The sequence below is a fragment of the Panthera leo genome, chromosome A2 (assembly GCF_018350215.1).
Source record: "Panthera leo isolate Ple1 chromosome A2, P.leo_Ple1_pat1.1, whole genome shotgun sequence".
Classification (NCBI taxonomy): domain Eukaryota; kingdom Metazoa; phylum Chordata; class Mammalia; order Carnivora; family Felidae; genus Panthera; species Panthera leo.
Window position 1 is genome coordinate 105799260 of NC_056680.1, and position 16845 is coordinate 105816104.

The 16845-nt window shown below is 35.3% G+C and overlaps 1 protein-coding gene across 6 annotated transcripts in view; it reads right to left on the reverse strand.

Annotated features, from left to right (window-relative positions):
* The window catches only part of ETV1 (ETS variant transcription factor 1), a 92201-nt gene that overhangs the window by 74994 nt on the left and 362 nt on the right, over positions 1–16845 (reverse strand). For 2 of the 6 annotated variants that reach the window (XM_042919197.1, XM_042919175.1), the window contains exons 2-6: positions 16620–16816; positions 16356–16514; positions 15458–15545; positions 14014–14061; positions 4694–4747 (exon numbers count right to left, since the gene is read on the reverse strand). In XM_042919197.1, the coding sequence (XP_042775131.1) occupies positions 4694–4747; positions 14014–14061; positions 15458–15545; positions 16356–16400 (235 nt within the window). In that variant the 5' untranslated portion in view covers positions 16401–16514; positions 16620–16816. Of the gene's footprint in view, positions 1–4693; positions 4748–12706; positions 12785–14013; positions 14062–15457; positions 15546–16355; positions 16515–16619; positions 16817–16845 lie in introns of those variants that run through there. The other 4 variants (XM_042919183.1, XM_042919188.1, XM_042919194.1 and 1 more) reach the window with 4 other exon arrangements.

The following is a 16845-nucleotide window of genomic DNA, read 5'->3' on the forward strand; positions in this document are numbered from 1 at the left end:
TATACCCCTGGGAATGTTCTGGGAAGAGGTAAAATGTAAATGAGAACACCATCTATCATGTGAATCACTTAGAGAAAACAATGAAAGGAACTAATATAACCAAATGGAAGCAAACTAGTTAGAAAACTTATATTATTGCAGTGAAAAAAATGATATGCAATAGATTTCAAAAGATGAGTGGTACAACTAAAATGTAAAGTATGTAGTTTAAAATATAAGATTATTAATGTATAAATTTAAAGCACATAATCTACAAAAATTCAGTTTATATATAGATGTGCATCTAATTTGGAAGGATAAGGCCAATCTACGTTCTAAATATTCTTTAAGTTCTCTTTTCTGAAAAGACAGAATTCTACTTCCTCTGGACTAAAGCATATCTTAAAGTAATTCTGCTTTATTCAGCAGAGTGTCTGAGTTCTGAAAAGATTTGTTTCTAAGTCATAAACAATTTGTGATAGCCAAGTAAGCTTTTCTTTTAGCCTCCATTCACTTCCCAGGATGGACTTGTAGGGAGTTGTTTTGTTTTTGTTTTTGTTTTTTTCATTTGCTTTTGATGTCTACATAGGTGTTCCAAAAGTCAGCACCCTTCGAAACGATCAGCAGCAAGCTATAGATCTTTCTATTCTGGATTTCCAATTGACATGTTTTAGAAGTAAAAATAAAGAATGGGAATATTTTTAGGGAAAACCCAAGTATTATGGTTTAATCTCATTTTTCACCATGTTTGAATGCTCTGTTCTCTACTTTTCTACATAGATTTACATATTACAGACAAATGTATGCTCTGTAATCCAGTGTTGAGCAGACTTTAGCTGTTCATTCTCCTAACCTACATTTATCAAAGGGCTAAAGCAATAAAAAGAGAAGCATTTTATGTGGTTGAGGTAGGTAAGGAAATCTGGTTATTTACATTTGAAAAAAGGGCCCCATAGAATTTGTAGATGGGCCACCCAGAGGGGGTGGGGTTTCTTTCTATTCCTAGAGATAGGATGCCTCTACTCCACTAGGCATTCCCAGAGAAGAATCAAACATTTGTATAGGGCATTTAGCAGACAATCTAACCTTTCAGTTCCAATATTTGATAATCTCCTGCCTCCAGAAATCCTTAGAATTTAATTCATATACCCTATTTCTCTTTTTAAATAATTTTCCTTTGTTCTGTTCTCAATGAATGAACATCGAAATTAGCTGTTCACCATCTTGTGAACAATAGTTTTTTATGTCAATGAAAATGTGAAATAAAGCACATCTCCATTTCCTTTTCATTAGACTATTTCAGATTTATTTTCACCTTTGTTTAGAGGTCTCCTTCATAATTAGGTGTTTTATTCACAAGTCCCAGAACCGCACTTGTTAAACTGTAAATATTCACTACTGAGGACAAATAAAACTTTACCATTGTGAAAATGTTTGGCTAAACAATCATGGTTTTAGCATGTTTTTTCCAAAATGAGACTACATCTATTGTTTTAAGGCGTGATCATGTATTTCTACCTTAAGAAGGGAATTAAGACTTTGAAAGGACTTAGGAGGAAAAAAGTCCTAAGAAGCAGATCACGTTTAGGGTAACCACTTTATCTTCTGTGCTGCTGTATTTGCTAAACAGATATGCTCCTAATCCTGCAACAGTTTAGTCTTACTGAAGAAAGACATGTATCTAAAATGTTACAAGGTGCTGTAGAGTCTCACTCTGCAGGGTATGGACGGCAAGACAAAGTCAGGAAAGACTTCAACACGGTGAAGCCTAAGGGGAGTCTGGAGTAGGAGGTCTGCCACCACCACAGAGCAAAAGCACAAGTTTAAAAAAGCCAAATGAGCCACATGTACAAAGGCAGAAAGACCTAAAACAGCTTCATCTGTTCCGAGACCTGAAAAATTAAAAGGGCTCAAGCTCAGCAGATATGGAGGAACCAGGTGCTGGGCTGGCAAAAGTTAAAACTGACACAGCAAGTCGAGGTCCAGATTGTAGAATAATGTTCTGGAAGACTTTGCTCCGAAGGGAGTTTAAGGAGAAAATTAACAAGGTCAGACAGCTATGTATTAATGCCACTGCAGAGAATGCATTGGGAGGAGGGAAAACTGAAGGCAAGAACACCAATCAAAAGGCTTATGCACTAGACCAGTCAAGACAGAATGTGGATGTGAACCCAGAGCATGAAACAGAGATAAGCAGAGACCACAAAATGAAGAGATTTTTGAAAGGCAGAATCAACAACTTGGTAAGGCAAGCAACTGAAAGTGTACAGTAAAGAACTGGGAGGGACTGAAGATAAAGATTTCCCGCTTGGATGGTGATGTCATCAACTGGGAAAGGCAAGGGAAGCAGACGACAGAGGCTGATCAGGAAAAATTATAACAATAATTTCCACACTGGCCTGGCTGAGCAGGAACTGTCTGTGGAACACCACGGGTAACAGTGTTTTACGTCAATGCCAAGCTAAGAGCGGAGGGTTGAGTCCGGATGTGTTGCATTTTTCTGACTTGGCACAAGCATCAAGGATGAGTTGGTGGAGCAGTGAAGATGCCCAGTAGACAGGGGCAGAGGGGACACACACGCTAGAGATAATGATGTGGGAGACATCACTACACAAAACTGGGCTGACCACTACCGCAGCCAAGAGCCACGTCTATTCATATGTAAGGTCATAAAAATTAAACAAAAAAATTCCCATCTTCAGTCTCATTAACCATACTTCATGTGCTCAGTGAGCAATGTGTTTAGTGGCTATAATGCCAAATGCTTCAGATACAGATTACTTCCATCATCACAGATAGTTCTACGGGACTTTGCAGGGATGACACATGTTAAATAAGAGCAAAGGCTTGCAGACAGAACCCTAGGGAAACAGAAGGGCAGGAAGATGAGTGGAGTGAAGAGGAGTTATCAAAGCAGTAAAAAGGGAAAGGAAAAAAATCACCCCACTGTGGACCAAGAGAAGAAAGAGTTCAAGGACACAAAAGAGTCAAGAATTTGAAAAACTGAAAAGACATCAAAAAAAGAAAAGGAACGCATTTGTATTTTTTGGTAGTGATTTTACCCTTGCATTTGGTATAGTATTGGAAGCATTACCAATTTCTTCAGATGTAAAATGACTCAAGGAGAATACTTCTCCCACTCAGATGACAGGTTTAACTTTTAGAAAACACTCAAATGTCCAGAAAGAGCAATGCTAGAAGTGTGACCATTCCCTTCCCACACTGTAAAGAAGAAAGGCAGGCCTTGCCTAGCCAGCATCCTTAGATGTCATCTTTCTGGGAATTTCTAAGAATCTCTAATTAGTTCCATATCATTGTTGAATAGGCTTCTTGAAATCGTATTCTAATAACTATATGCAGACATTAAACAGCACACAAAATTATCTTCTCAGATCAAAACTTAAGCTGATAGAAGACCAGTTACCAAGGGCTGGGGGCAGTGGGGAGTTAGTTTTTAGTAAGCACAGAGTTTCAGTATGAGATGATGAGAAAGTTCTGGAGGTGGCCAGTGTCGATGTTTGCATAACAACGTGAGTGACACTGAACTGCCCACTTATAAAATGGCTAAAATGGTAAATTTTCTGTTATGTATATTTTACCACAATTAAGCAAAGAAAACTGTAATAGAGCTCAACTAAAACACAGGAGAGGATATGGATATAACCTCTCACAACTCCTGACACCTGGGAAATTGAAAACACCAAACATAAAAGGGGAAAACATGGCTTACAAGACATCTGTTTCTCAAAGTCACAGAGGTATCTGTAGGAGATGTGTGATATTAGGTGTGAGAATATGGGTTTGCTAAATTGTAAGGTGGAAAGCATTTCTGGTAGCTATTGATACTGCCCCCTGTGAAACTGTCAGTGGTCTGGAAAAAATGAAACAAGTTAGAGCTTTAAGTGGTACTAATGAGTGAAAACGTATCAGGTCAGTTTCATAATCAAGATGGCATTTATACCCCTTTCTTTACTATTTACACCTCAGGTCAACAGCTGTAGTTAGTTGGTAGAATGGCAAAGCATAAATAGAGAAGGAACCCCCGAGGCAGCCATGTTTGTACAAGCATAATGCTCACTCGGGGATTCCTGGGAGGCGAGCATCCTGTGAATCACAACTCACGCATTCTCTGACAGGCCCTAGAGCAAGGCTCAGGGAAAGAAATACTGGAAGGGATCTTAAGAGAAGCCAAGGGCTCCGTCCATGCGTCTTAGTGTAACTAGGAAGCAGAAAACGAAGGTAAAAACTAAATCAAAACAAGTGCAAGTTCATGAATGTAAAATAATACGAGCCAATGCATTTGTATAAGTTATTCAATAAATAATCTCACATGGATGTTAACTACTGACTTTCTCCCATCAGCATTTAGTCTTTTTCTCGTGAACATAACAAAAAAAATTGTAAGTAAACACTTGCACGTTCATGGATCGCACCCTATTTCTTCTCCGAGTATATTAACCAAATACAGAGAATAGGACCATCTTTTAATCAAAACAGTTTTCCTTGGCTACTCTTTGGAGCTCTACTCAGATCATATAGGGACCCTGCTGATGTCACAACTTGACAAATATAATCATCTCATGACTGTAAGCTAGAAAGGTACCAACATAATGCAAGAACAGACACTGGAAGTAGAAACCAACCAGAGAGAAAGAATGAAAGAAGGAAACAAGAAAGACAGAAAAATTCAAGAGATGAGTCATACTATACTTACAACTTTCAGTCTGATAGTCTGGCACAAACTGCTCATCATTGTCAGGTACCTGAGCTGAAGAAAAAAAGAAATTAAAAAAAAATTAAGAGAGAAACTGCCAAGGCACAAGGAATGTCAAGTAAGATCTTTCAAGTAAGATCTTTTTCAGCTCCGATCAAACCTGTGATTATTTGCCAATGAGCTCCTATTTCAACCGGTATTGACGGCCATACTTGGGAGGGAAAATAGAAGCAACCATTGATGTCAACTAGAAAACATTTTATGTCAGAAATGTAATTGGGGCAGTTGTGGTCCCTCTGACTATCACCTGCCAGATGGAAATAAAAGAGACATACAAAATAGAAGAAGCTACAGGATTTCTATTAGCTGCAGTGCTTCTTTGCAAGAATGAAGTAAGAAGTATTTCAACTCACTCAGCCAGTGCTTCAGCAGCCCATCTAAATTAACTACACAATTTCTTTCAAACGACGTGCAGCTACACACATCCCTCTGCTTTTTCAGAAATGCCTGCTTCTGGTATGTTCGGCCTATTGCAAATTAGACTGCCATAATTAAAAATGTTTGGCCTAAATTTGGCCAAAATAGGCTACAGACTTTTTTTTTTTTTTTTAATGAAAGCATTGTCTTTGATTTTGGTCGTATATAAGACAATATTGTATTTTAGTGATTGTGTCATAATACAGTATAAATAATAAAAATAAAGTCAATCTTTTCATACCAAGTATTTTCCTGGCAACCATACAACACTAATGAAAAGAATATCACTAGTTCACCAACCCTCACGTCAAATACCTTCCCTATTTTTAGTAAAGGAAAAAAATACTGAATAGCAAGGACTTAATGCATTCAGCAGCCATCAAAACACAAGGACAGTTTTTCACTTCTAAAATATTTTCATCACGGTTGATTCAGACATCAAAATAACCTATTCCAAATTAACAAGATATTGCTAAAACAAGTTTTTGGGTACACACACAGATATACATACTCACATACACACAAACTGCATAAAACAGGAGTTAGTTACTTTTAATTTGGTAAAAATAGGAGTTGTTCTATTTAACTTTAGCTATGATGTGATTACTAGTATTACTTTACTAGTATTATCTAATACTGAAACGTTTTATCCAGTCAAGTCATATTAAAATAAATGTCAATTAATTTTTTTAAAAACAGCCTACTCTGAATGGGGAAAGTTTATGAACAGAATCACTCTTTGCTGAAAAGGTTTTGGATTGGTAGTTGAATGATTTAAGAAAAATTCCCTATAAAAAGGAATTCTGTATTAAAATTTTTGTATAAAAAAGAAATACAACATAAATAGGATTAAGCATTCTTTTGTGTTGGCTTATTTAATCACATTTTTTAAACGGGAAATATCCGGCTGAATAAAATTTATATCATGTTTTCAAAAGGAGAACCAATGAAAATCTTGCCAAGTATTAAAATATATACAATGTGACATTAAATTCTTTCCTAACATTCTCTGTGAACCAGTATATCAGCTTATTAAAGACAAATTCCATCCTCTGTCACCAAAAATGTTAAGAACTTTTTTCCAAGCTATTAGCTGATCAACCTATAATAAAAGAAGAGATTTCTTTTGCCCCCTTCATATTCCCCTAATGTCTGCTACCATGGATAACGAAGGTCATGCGAACTTCAAATCATAGTTTTATGACTTCCTATCAGTGTAAACTACATACATTATTTAACCTATTTGAACTGTATTTTATTCCTCGGTGTAGAAGTGTTAATACAGGTTTTCTGTGACAACTACATGGAATTCTAAATGTGACTTATTTTTTCCAAACTTTCACCTCTCACCCACTTCTTTCAATTCACACACACACAACTCCTCCCGTCATTACAATGCACGTTACACATCTTCAGCTCTCGGGAATTATATTGGAAAGGGATTTAAAAAACTGCTACAATTTGTACATTAGTATTCTCTAACTATAAACATTTTTTCACATTACAGTAAGCTTCATTTTACTCACAGAGTTGTACAAGTAGAGTTTTCACACCAAAAAAAAAAAAAAAAAACGTTTTCAATATCTGCTTAATAAATAACAGCACGTAGACAGAACCAAATCCTACACATTTTTCCATCAAATCCACATGTTTTGGTTTGCCTTCGAAATTAACAGCTAAACAGACATAACTATTGAGATGCAAAATTATCAGCCACAGCAATTACTATGCTTTTTAAAAGCCAACATTTACAAGAATCTAATAAAAATGTAATATCCCTTTACAGGAATAGTTAAAAATAGCTGGTGAGTAACAAAAATATATTTGTAACTGAATATGCTGGTATGAGTGTCCTAAAGGCCAGACATTATTTTTTCCTTACTATCATAAGACAAAATTGCAACTCTGTGATACGTATCACTGCAAGAGAGACATAAAAATCACTAATGGATACGTGGTACGTGCTGGAATATGTTGGGGAGAAAAAAAAGCAAAATTTTAGAACAAGCTGGAAGTTATACTTCCAGATACATAGAAAATAGGTGCGTAACAATTTGTAAAAAGAATAAGAATACGAATTGCTGTAAGAGCTGCTATTTCTGTTCTAACTCTTTAACATACTGAATAAATACTTCACACTTATGCCTGAACATATTACAGAATTTTAACAAAAAACATATGACTCACATTTTCACAGAAGCTAATCTTAAGGAACTGAATAGACCAAATGAAGCAGCATGCTACTTAAATAGACAAAGGCTTAAGTATACTTCTAATTTCAAGTTAGAGTAAAAGGAAAGCAGTTAACGAAAAACACACGTTGGATCTGGGCAAGGAAAATATGACAAAGTATTGCCACACTCGTATCATGCGTTTCCTTTTTTCCTCAATTCACGGGAATTCTGTGAAGTAGCAAACTACAGCTGCCTGAAAATTTGTGGCAAGCCATACCAACTCCAAAGTGGAAAATTAACAATAGAGGCCAACCTTTAAAAAATACTATTTTCACTGCTATCTATTATAAACTATGCTTGGAATAATCACCTTTGGGGAATGAAAATGTTTCCCCACACTATGTAATTAAAGAGGAAGGGGAAGAGTAAGAAAGGACAAGGGGGAAAAGTATATACCAAAAGACCAATAAAAGGCTTTCAAGAAGATTAAGCACGTGGATTTTATTGGTAATAGCTGGAGTGGCTCTATCAGTTCATTGCACATTAATAGACAAGTTGCCATCAAGTCTCAGGACTTCAGCTTTAAAAGGGTAGTATCTGCACTCTCAGCTATTTGCTTTACCTAGATTATTATCCAAAGTTGTTGTTTCTCTCTCTCTCTCTCTCTCTCTCTCTCTCTCTCTCTTTACTGCCTAGCAATACAGACTATGAAAAACAAACTCAAAAATATTAATCATGATTCAGATGTCACAGCATCACAAACCCTCATTTCTAGTTTCAACATACTTTCTTAACTAACACTTCCGGGCATGGTGGCAGTTTGTAAATAGAGTTCCTTTATTTTTATGCTTATGTTGAGCTTTCAGATGAAATAATAATTACTTAAGAAAAGGTGAGAGTTTAAATATTTTCCAAGGTTGGCTGCAGGCAACCTGTTTCTTACAAACTAGGTGTCCGTGAAGTTTTCTTGTAAAGCTATGAAAAAAAAAAAAAAAAAAAAAAAAGTGGGAAAATTAAAAATGGAACAAATGGCAAGTATAAAAGGGGTTAATATTTAATTAAAACCAGTTCTATCCACTGTAACAATGACCTGGAGCCAAACAAGGCGGAAGATGTATGAGTCATTCTTTCTGCCTGTGAATGAGACAGCTGATCTCCTCAGCAATTCCTCCAGACAAGCAGGCAGAACTGGAGTTCTGCCTCCATTCACAAAAACACAGTCCAGCATGAGCCATGTGGCCCAACCGCAATCTTTTCATGTCACACCCTTCCAGAGAGCTAAAGCAAGTCAACTTGAACTTGCAATAAACACACCGATTTTATCGCTCTATCTCAAATACAGCTCGGGTTCATTAAGGTATACATTTAAATACATGACAAGTTTACAAAATTAAATCTATCTATCTAGATATCTATAGACAGATAGATGATCGATAGATAGACTGACTGATTTATTGTGTCCTGCTTTATTGGGTAACTTGTCACAAAAACCTAAATGTCTAAAACTAGGAAGGAAGAAGAAAAGGAAGAAAGAAAGGAAGGAAGGAAGGAACTAAGAGAATGGAGAGAAGGATGGAGGAAGCAAGGATGGAAAAAATTCATTGGAGAAATACCTTGCTTTTCTTGCCTATTATTCAGATTTTCTTTATCCTGAGATTAGACTAGATTATTGCTGAACTTTGTAGCCTTTCACTTTGAACCAAAGAATTAGAAACGAGTTGCTCTGAATAAACTTAAATTTTGTTTTAAATAAAAGTAAAACAACAAGAAAATCAACCTTTGCACAGTGGCATTCTGTGTAATCCTAAAATGAAGCTTCGGGCCACGGAACAAAATAATCATGAAGCCACTAAGCCTGGTTTTATACCACATCCGCTTTTAAAATTAAAATGATTGTACCAATGTATAAGCATTAATTAATACAGCAGTATAAACATATTTAAAGGACAAAAAAGAGAGAGAGAAAGCTTTTCTGCATGACAGAGACATCTTTAATACTTGATGCTCTAAAAAAAAAGAAAACAGTACGTTTTAGTTGTCTTTAGCCTCAAATAAGCTTCAATTCCTAACATTAAACTAACCTACAGTGACTTGAAAACTTAAGTGTGGCTTAAGAGCTGTTCTAATACTACGGAGGTCTGACATTATTATTATCATTTTAATTACAAGCTTGTACACAGGTCAAAGGGAATAAAGTTATATTATGAAATCCAAAACATGACACATTTCTTGTAACTGAACCAGAAAAGCAGTATTTCATTAACACTCCTTAGGACCTTCCGGAAAAACTGTATCTAAACTATACCAAATCCAAGATCTATTTAAACAAAGTTTGGTGTTTTGGTGTTTTTGTGTTGTTTTGTTTTTTTGGTTTTTTTTTGTTTTTTTTTTTTGGCTTTTTGTTTTGGTGAGGGGGGTGGTTTGCAAGTAGACTCTAGATAAAAAGGCATTTATAGAATTCCAATAAATATTTAGAAATATAATACATTTACTTTACCTGCTATCTTTTAATCAAGTCCAAATGAGAAGTCTTGCTCTCATAGTTTAGAGTATTTCCTGATACAACAAAAAGAGGGGTCACGCCCCTCCCCCCTACACATGAAATGATTCTTGCTCAAAACTAAAAAATAGGATGGACTTCGGTAATTTGATGCTTTATTCTCATTTCCTGTTTTACGTAAACCACACAACACAATGTAGTTTTTAAAATCTTTAGTTTTTACCGGATCACATTTAAAAGAAAAAACAATACATTAATGGACACATATCCAATTTATGTTCCATTTTAACAAGAAACAGTTACAATTTTTGAAAAATTAAAATGAGTACATTAGGACCAGGGAGCATTGTGGGTGGCATTATGTAAGGCGAGTAACAACAGCACCTATTATTTAAAGGGACTTCATTAGAAATTATTTTGAATGTAAATTTAGTATCAGCCACTGAAGTAAAGGCAGACATCTCTACTGTTAGCTCAACCTATTATTTGAAGGTCACACAACACAAAAGGGAAAAAAAAAAAAAAGAAGCCCTATCTGCAGGAAGCAATAACTTTTGGTGTAGAAAGGCTGTTCTTGAAGAGAAAACTTAGATTTAAGTGTGGTGGCAGCAGGAAACTTAACTATAACACCACTGAGAAACATTCTACCCTGTGGCAGCAAATCACCGTTGACATTTGTCCTTAATATTACTGATGAAATGGAACCTCAAGAACATCTAGATCCACACCAAAAACAATGTTCAAAATGTGCTATGTATTCACATTAGATACATAGGAAATTTACGGTTTCTCTTTAAGTTATGTTAGTAGGTAAGCTCTAATAAGCAACTTTGGAAGAATGCAATCCTTTTTAAACTCAACTTTATATCCTTCTAGTTATCTTCCTAACACACAAAAGGGTCCATTTTAACTACCAATTTCTAGGACACCATTCGCTACAGCATCACTTAAAACAGGATGTTAAGAATAAGACGTTACCATGATGTTGATAGGGTTGATATATGAACTCATTATTTCATGAGATCAAATAATTGAAATTGCCTTTCTGTCAGTAGCAATCTAATTCAAAAGAAAAAGAATCAATAAAAAATTGTACATAGTAAAATTATAAACCGGTTTTGGCAAAGTTTTAAAAAGACACATATTATTTTTTTAAGTGCTACTGTGGTCACTGAAAATGTTATCTTTTCAATTTTCTTCAGAATGAGATGTGAATACATTAAATTGTGGTATATATGTTAACAGCATTTAAATTGCAGGGTTAATGCTTAAAAAGCGATACTGATACAAAGTTACATTCTTCACAAACATATTTTTGATCCTGCTTAAAAATTTTAAATACACTTCCATTCTTCCCCCTAAATTAGAGGATATTAGCAAATTGAGAATACTGGCTCCAACCTTCACCCTCAAATAGTCCCGCCTTATCTACCCCAATTTGTCCTTAGATGTAAAACACATTTCATAATTCATAATATTTTACCTATGACTAATCCCTATGTTGCACTTTGAATCTAATTTATAAAAATTCTTACAGGAAAAAACAAATTAAACACTCTAGGATATATCATTTCCCAAGTATTTAGGGGCTTTGATAACTTTTTAAAAACATAACTTTCATTGGACACAACTTGACTCATATCTAATATGATTTTTAGACCTGTTTAACTTCCCAGTGGGACTCTAACTCTTGAGAGAAACTTGGTTAATCGCCCATGATCTTTTTTTTAAAAGGGTCAAGAAGCCTTAAAATTCCATGGTCACTTTCTTGGCTACCAAGCATTATGAAAAGAAATATAGAAACAGTTCATAGTCTGCCAATCTGGTAATGTTTTAATTTGTGGACGTCCAGAAGGACATAAATAGGCAAACCTAGCTACAAATAATCTACTGTAATTTTAAGATCTGTTCTGAGTTCAACACGTGGGATAAGTCAAGTTAAAATGCTAAAGCAAATAATATTATTATATAGAGTTGCTAAAAATACAAATAAATGTGCAGTCTATTAACAAATAGTAAAAAAAGAACTCTCCATTATTAAGATTTAAAAAATCATATTAACAGCATTACGTTTATATCATGATAGAATAAATTAACGTAAACTATTTTGAAAACTGTTTACATTATTCTAAACTGCAGCCTTATCCATAGTTTATAAACAGTCACCCACCTGGGTATTCGATAAAACACCCTGAGGATTAATTCCTGAACTTATTTAAGCTTATGAATTACCTTCTCTGTAAAAGTCCATGTTCCTCCAAATACATCAGTCATTTTCCAGGTTTGTTTTACATAAAGTTAAATCTTTCAGATCTGATTTATAGGTACGTTAATAATCATGGGTAAGAATATATGTAGTGCAGAGTTTTAAAACAGATTAACTTGGATAAGTTATTGAAATCACTTACCCGAGCGACAAATAAACAAAACAAAAGTAAGAGACTGGAGTAAAACTGATTATAAAATGGCAAGAGTCTGTCACAGAATCCACATTTTAAAATTCCAGAAACAGAGTTGCTATGCACATTCAAAATCTGCCAGCAAGAGCACTGCCTTGGAATCAATGAGACTTAAACATCTAAGAACCAAAAATCTTCAAGAACAATTAAAATAGATATTTCCAGTTATTTTAGATAAGCAAACAAATGCCCTCCTAAACATAATGTCCTCACAACCTTCAACTTTGCAAAACTAACATATCAAAGTTAACACAAGGACCTCTGTGCAAATTTTTCTGAAAAAAAGTTAAGTTTTAAGGTATAGTATATGTCGCAATACTAAGTAATCTATTGCAATAAGTTTCATTTACAGAGACGAGCAAAATGACCTTTAAATGTAACTAAAGCTTTCATCAATACTCACCTTTTATGAACATGCAAATTAAATCACCCTTTCAAAGGGCTACTAGGAAAGCTATTTAACTTAAAAGATTTATAAAGATTGCAAAAGCTTTTTAGAGAACAAGAATATCAGCAAAACAAAGAAACTTATTTTACATGCTAACAGCAACTTGATGAACTGCAAGCAAGACCCCCGATAAAACCCTGCAGTCAGCCTCAAAGTAGCAAGAGCAACACTTGGGTTCCATTTAAAGAGACCCTCTCTCTCTCGTCTTTTAACAATCTTAGAAATCTGTTCCGGAAACTGCATATCCATATAACAGACAGACAGAAATACAAATTAGACTCAGGGCTTAAAAATGTATAATTTTCTCTTTGTGTTTCCCATAAAACACATCATAGGATAAAATTAATATTCCACATTTATCATGACAAATCCAAAAGAAAAATTTCAAATTATGGACACTAACAAAAATCCCTCAACATTAGGCATTTCCCAAGTTGTATTAAACTGTACTGAAGCAGTATCTCATTGTTCCTGTAAAATAAAGTTGTACCCAATAAAAAATAAAATAGATTGCAGCACAATATTTTACTAAAAAGTAATTAAAAACAAAAGTACTGCCTTTAGATGTCACCTTGCCATATTAAATAAATCCTAACGAAAGTGACATAAAAGCAAAACCCATCTCAGCAACTATCACCTAATAGTAACAAATAGAAAACATTATTTTGAATCCTTAAATCCCCCAAAGATTTCTTTTAAAGCCATAGATTTCCTAAGTATTGCATACACACCTAACGTTCTGTGCTGTGAACAAGGTGGAAAGAAGACACTTGCACTTAAATCTTGAAGCATCCCGTCCTGATGAACCCAGAGAAACTAATTTCTGCCATCAGAAAAGTCCTCCACCAGAACACCAAATAATGATATGCACTGCTCTAAAAGAAACAGCAAGCCGGGTTCTGGCTCTAGGAGGTCTCTCGAGGTACAATAATATAAACCTGATCAATTGCAATTAAAATCTGAACAGAGGCTTAGAACTTGAAGTCTTGGTGCTTTAGTTCTTGCCAAAAGCAGATGTGATTGGGAGCTGGAAGCAATTTCTCCTGGTAATTTGTGATGACACTGGGTAGTGCAGCCCCAGATTCCCCAAAGACAAACTCATCAGAGACTCTAATGTATGCATGACACATGAGGTGGCTCTTTTAGAGCTCAATTAATTGGGTTGAACATTAAGACAGCAAGTTCAGGACTTTTTTTTTTTTTTTTTTTTACCCCTTCTAGAGTTGCTTTTCCCCTCCTTTTAAAGCAATTTTTTGCCTTACCTTCTGCAAGCCATGTTTCCTGTAATTGACTTAGATCTTGAAAGAGTTCTAAAAAACAAGTCAGAGACATAAACAAAAGATTTGAAAACCTTTAGGTTCCATTAAATGGAACTGTTTGTCATGAAGTTGGTATTAAATCTCAATTTAATTTAGGGAGGGGAGTCAATATAAAAAGAAAATAGGATTCATGACTTAAATAGCTCAATAATCCTGCCATTGTAATTGCTAGTAAGCAACACTTCTTTAAAAAACTCTTTTAGTGAAATACATAATAAAGGCAGGAGTTTCCCCCTTTTAACCAATAATTTAATATAATAAGATCCGGGAGACCAAACACACATATACTAGGAGTCACAAAAAGGCTGAGGTGAAGGTGTGTCTATCCACGTAAACCTTTCTTAAACAGAGTCAACTCTCACAGGGGAAAGATTAGAAAGACTGCAAATCATTTTCTTTTTATCTTCTGGACCTTATATAAAAGATTTAACAGAACATGGTATAATTTCTAAAGCACTGTATGTTTTGAGGTTCAATGCCTCAAAACTGAAAGAGACAACTTTTGAATACAATGTTGTAAAGGAAAATTTCTACATTAATAGGTGTTACAAAGTCAAAGTGAGGTAATTCCCTGGCACCTGTTTATTACCAAGTCCAAAACTGTGTATTCTGTCATAGTAGGAGGGAGAGGGGTGTCCAATATGGATGAAGATTTGAGTTAAGTTTCAGAATTCAATACACCTAATCAAAATGGCAAAATGAACTTTGATAATTAAATCTAAGTAGATTAAGTTCATTATGAATGCTACCGTATGTCTGGAATAATTTATAATATATTGAACTCCTAGCCAACAGTGCATTTTTAAAAAATTGTAATTTTTCAAATAGTTATTATAATTATTAATTAGGCCTTAATTACGATTCAGTGAACACTTGACGGCCTATAAACAAGACATTAGGACCTCACCATGTAGTCATTGAAATCATCCACGAAAAGTTTTATAATAGTATATGGTTTCAGTGTAAGGGGAATGAGAAATCAAGCAATCATTTATATTGTTTTACTTCTGATAAAGTAAAAAGGAGAAATTAAGTAGTATACGTAGCTGCTTATGTCCCACTGTGTTGGATATTTTAAAACTGTTACCTTAGTGTATGGGATTAGTTATATGCCATATGGGCCAGAATATTTAAACACAAAAGTGATTAAAAGAAGGATGTCACTGTTAACTTTTTATTTCCTTCTTTCATTAGTCTGTGACAGGGCTATAAAATATCCTCCAATGCAAACTGTCACATTATGGTAATTGCTACAAGTAAAAGTCTCAATTAAATGCAGGAATTTGAAAGAATATTATTTGTAAGCTAAGATTTAAGGGTTCCTCTTCTTTATGAGGGTGGGGAGTATAGGTAAAGAGCAGGGATTCAGCCCAAAATCAAACCTCACCTTCAGAATCATGAGCCAGATCTCTGTTAATGAATTTTCTTTTCCTGACATTTGTTGGTTTCTCGTTACAATTTCTCCCACGCTGATTCTACAAAGGGAAAGAAAAAATCCTTTAAAAAAAATGTAAACCTCAGATGTCATATACACAAAAACACATGCATATATAAGTCTACTGGATCTTCTCTCTGCATAGAAAAATAAAAGTCCACAGTATCCAATCTAATCTTCATTTTCTGCACTCATTTGACAGTGAAAGCTGAGAATTCAACAACCAGGGAGAGTTGTTCCCAGCCAAGCGGAACACACTACTACTTATCAGTCCTGTATTCATGGCATCTTGGCATCAAAACATTAAGCAATCACACTTAAAGTCGTTTTCAGATAGATTAAAGCTAGACTATAATACAGTGAGTTTTATTCTCTCTGATACCTCCCAAAACAAAAAGCATAAATAGAGTGGTGAAATGAAAAATATGAGGAAAAAGTGAGACAGGAAAAAAAGAAAGAAAAACACCCCATGTAAACAAAAAGTGTCAGCATTAGTCTCAACTTCATTCTTTTCAATGTGGCAGACAAACCCAGCCAAAAACTTTGAGTGCAGCTGCTGCTGCCCTCCATCTCCTCTTCCACTCATCTTGGGCACTTTAATCAGAAAAAAAAAAAAAAAAGGGGGGGTTCTTAAAAACAAAACTATGCCTTATCCAAGTCACTGAAAGGTAAGCTCATTTTGAAGACTGGGCTTCTAGAAGCAGAGTCGCCCTACAGTGGCAACAAAGCAGATAAAGTATCTGCAATCCCAACCCCCTTACCCCCTCCCTTCTCATTCTCTCTCTCCTCCCCCCCCCCCCCTCCGTTGGAGTCAAGTTTATAAACAGCAACTTTCGAACTGATCACTCACATTGGTGACCATGTAAGGCACTTGCTGGTCATAAAATCCATCCATTCTGCTGCTCTTCGCAAAGCTCAGCTCAGTGTTTTATATTTTGAGCATTTAGCTGGAGATTTCCTCGGGATGTGGACTTCTATCAACCTAGAGGGGAACAAGATGGCTTTTAGGCTAAAAAAAAAAAAATCATGAATGAAGCTCTTGAATTTGCATAGCTAATTACCCTCAGACAGTCCCATTCACAAAAAATAACCCTCCCTACACAGCCTCCTTCACCTGGATCCAAAGAGAGCCAAGAGAGTTCACAATTTACATATTTTCGGCAGTAGCAAAAATCCGAACAAGAGGCGATGTATTTATTTACACTCTCGATGTTTCCCTGCGCGGTCGGTGTACCCCGGGCAGCTCTGATTCGCAAACGTGTGCAAAACTAGCAATGGCGATCAACGAGACTTGCTTTGCACCTAACGGGACTAGAGAGACGGAGACACCTCTTTCATAA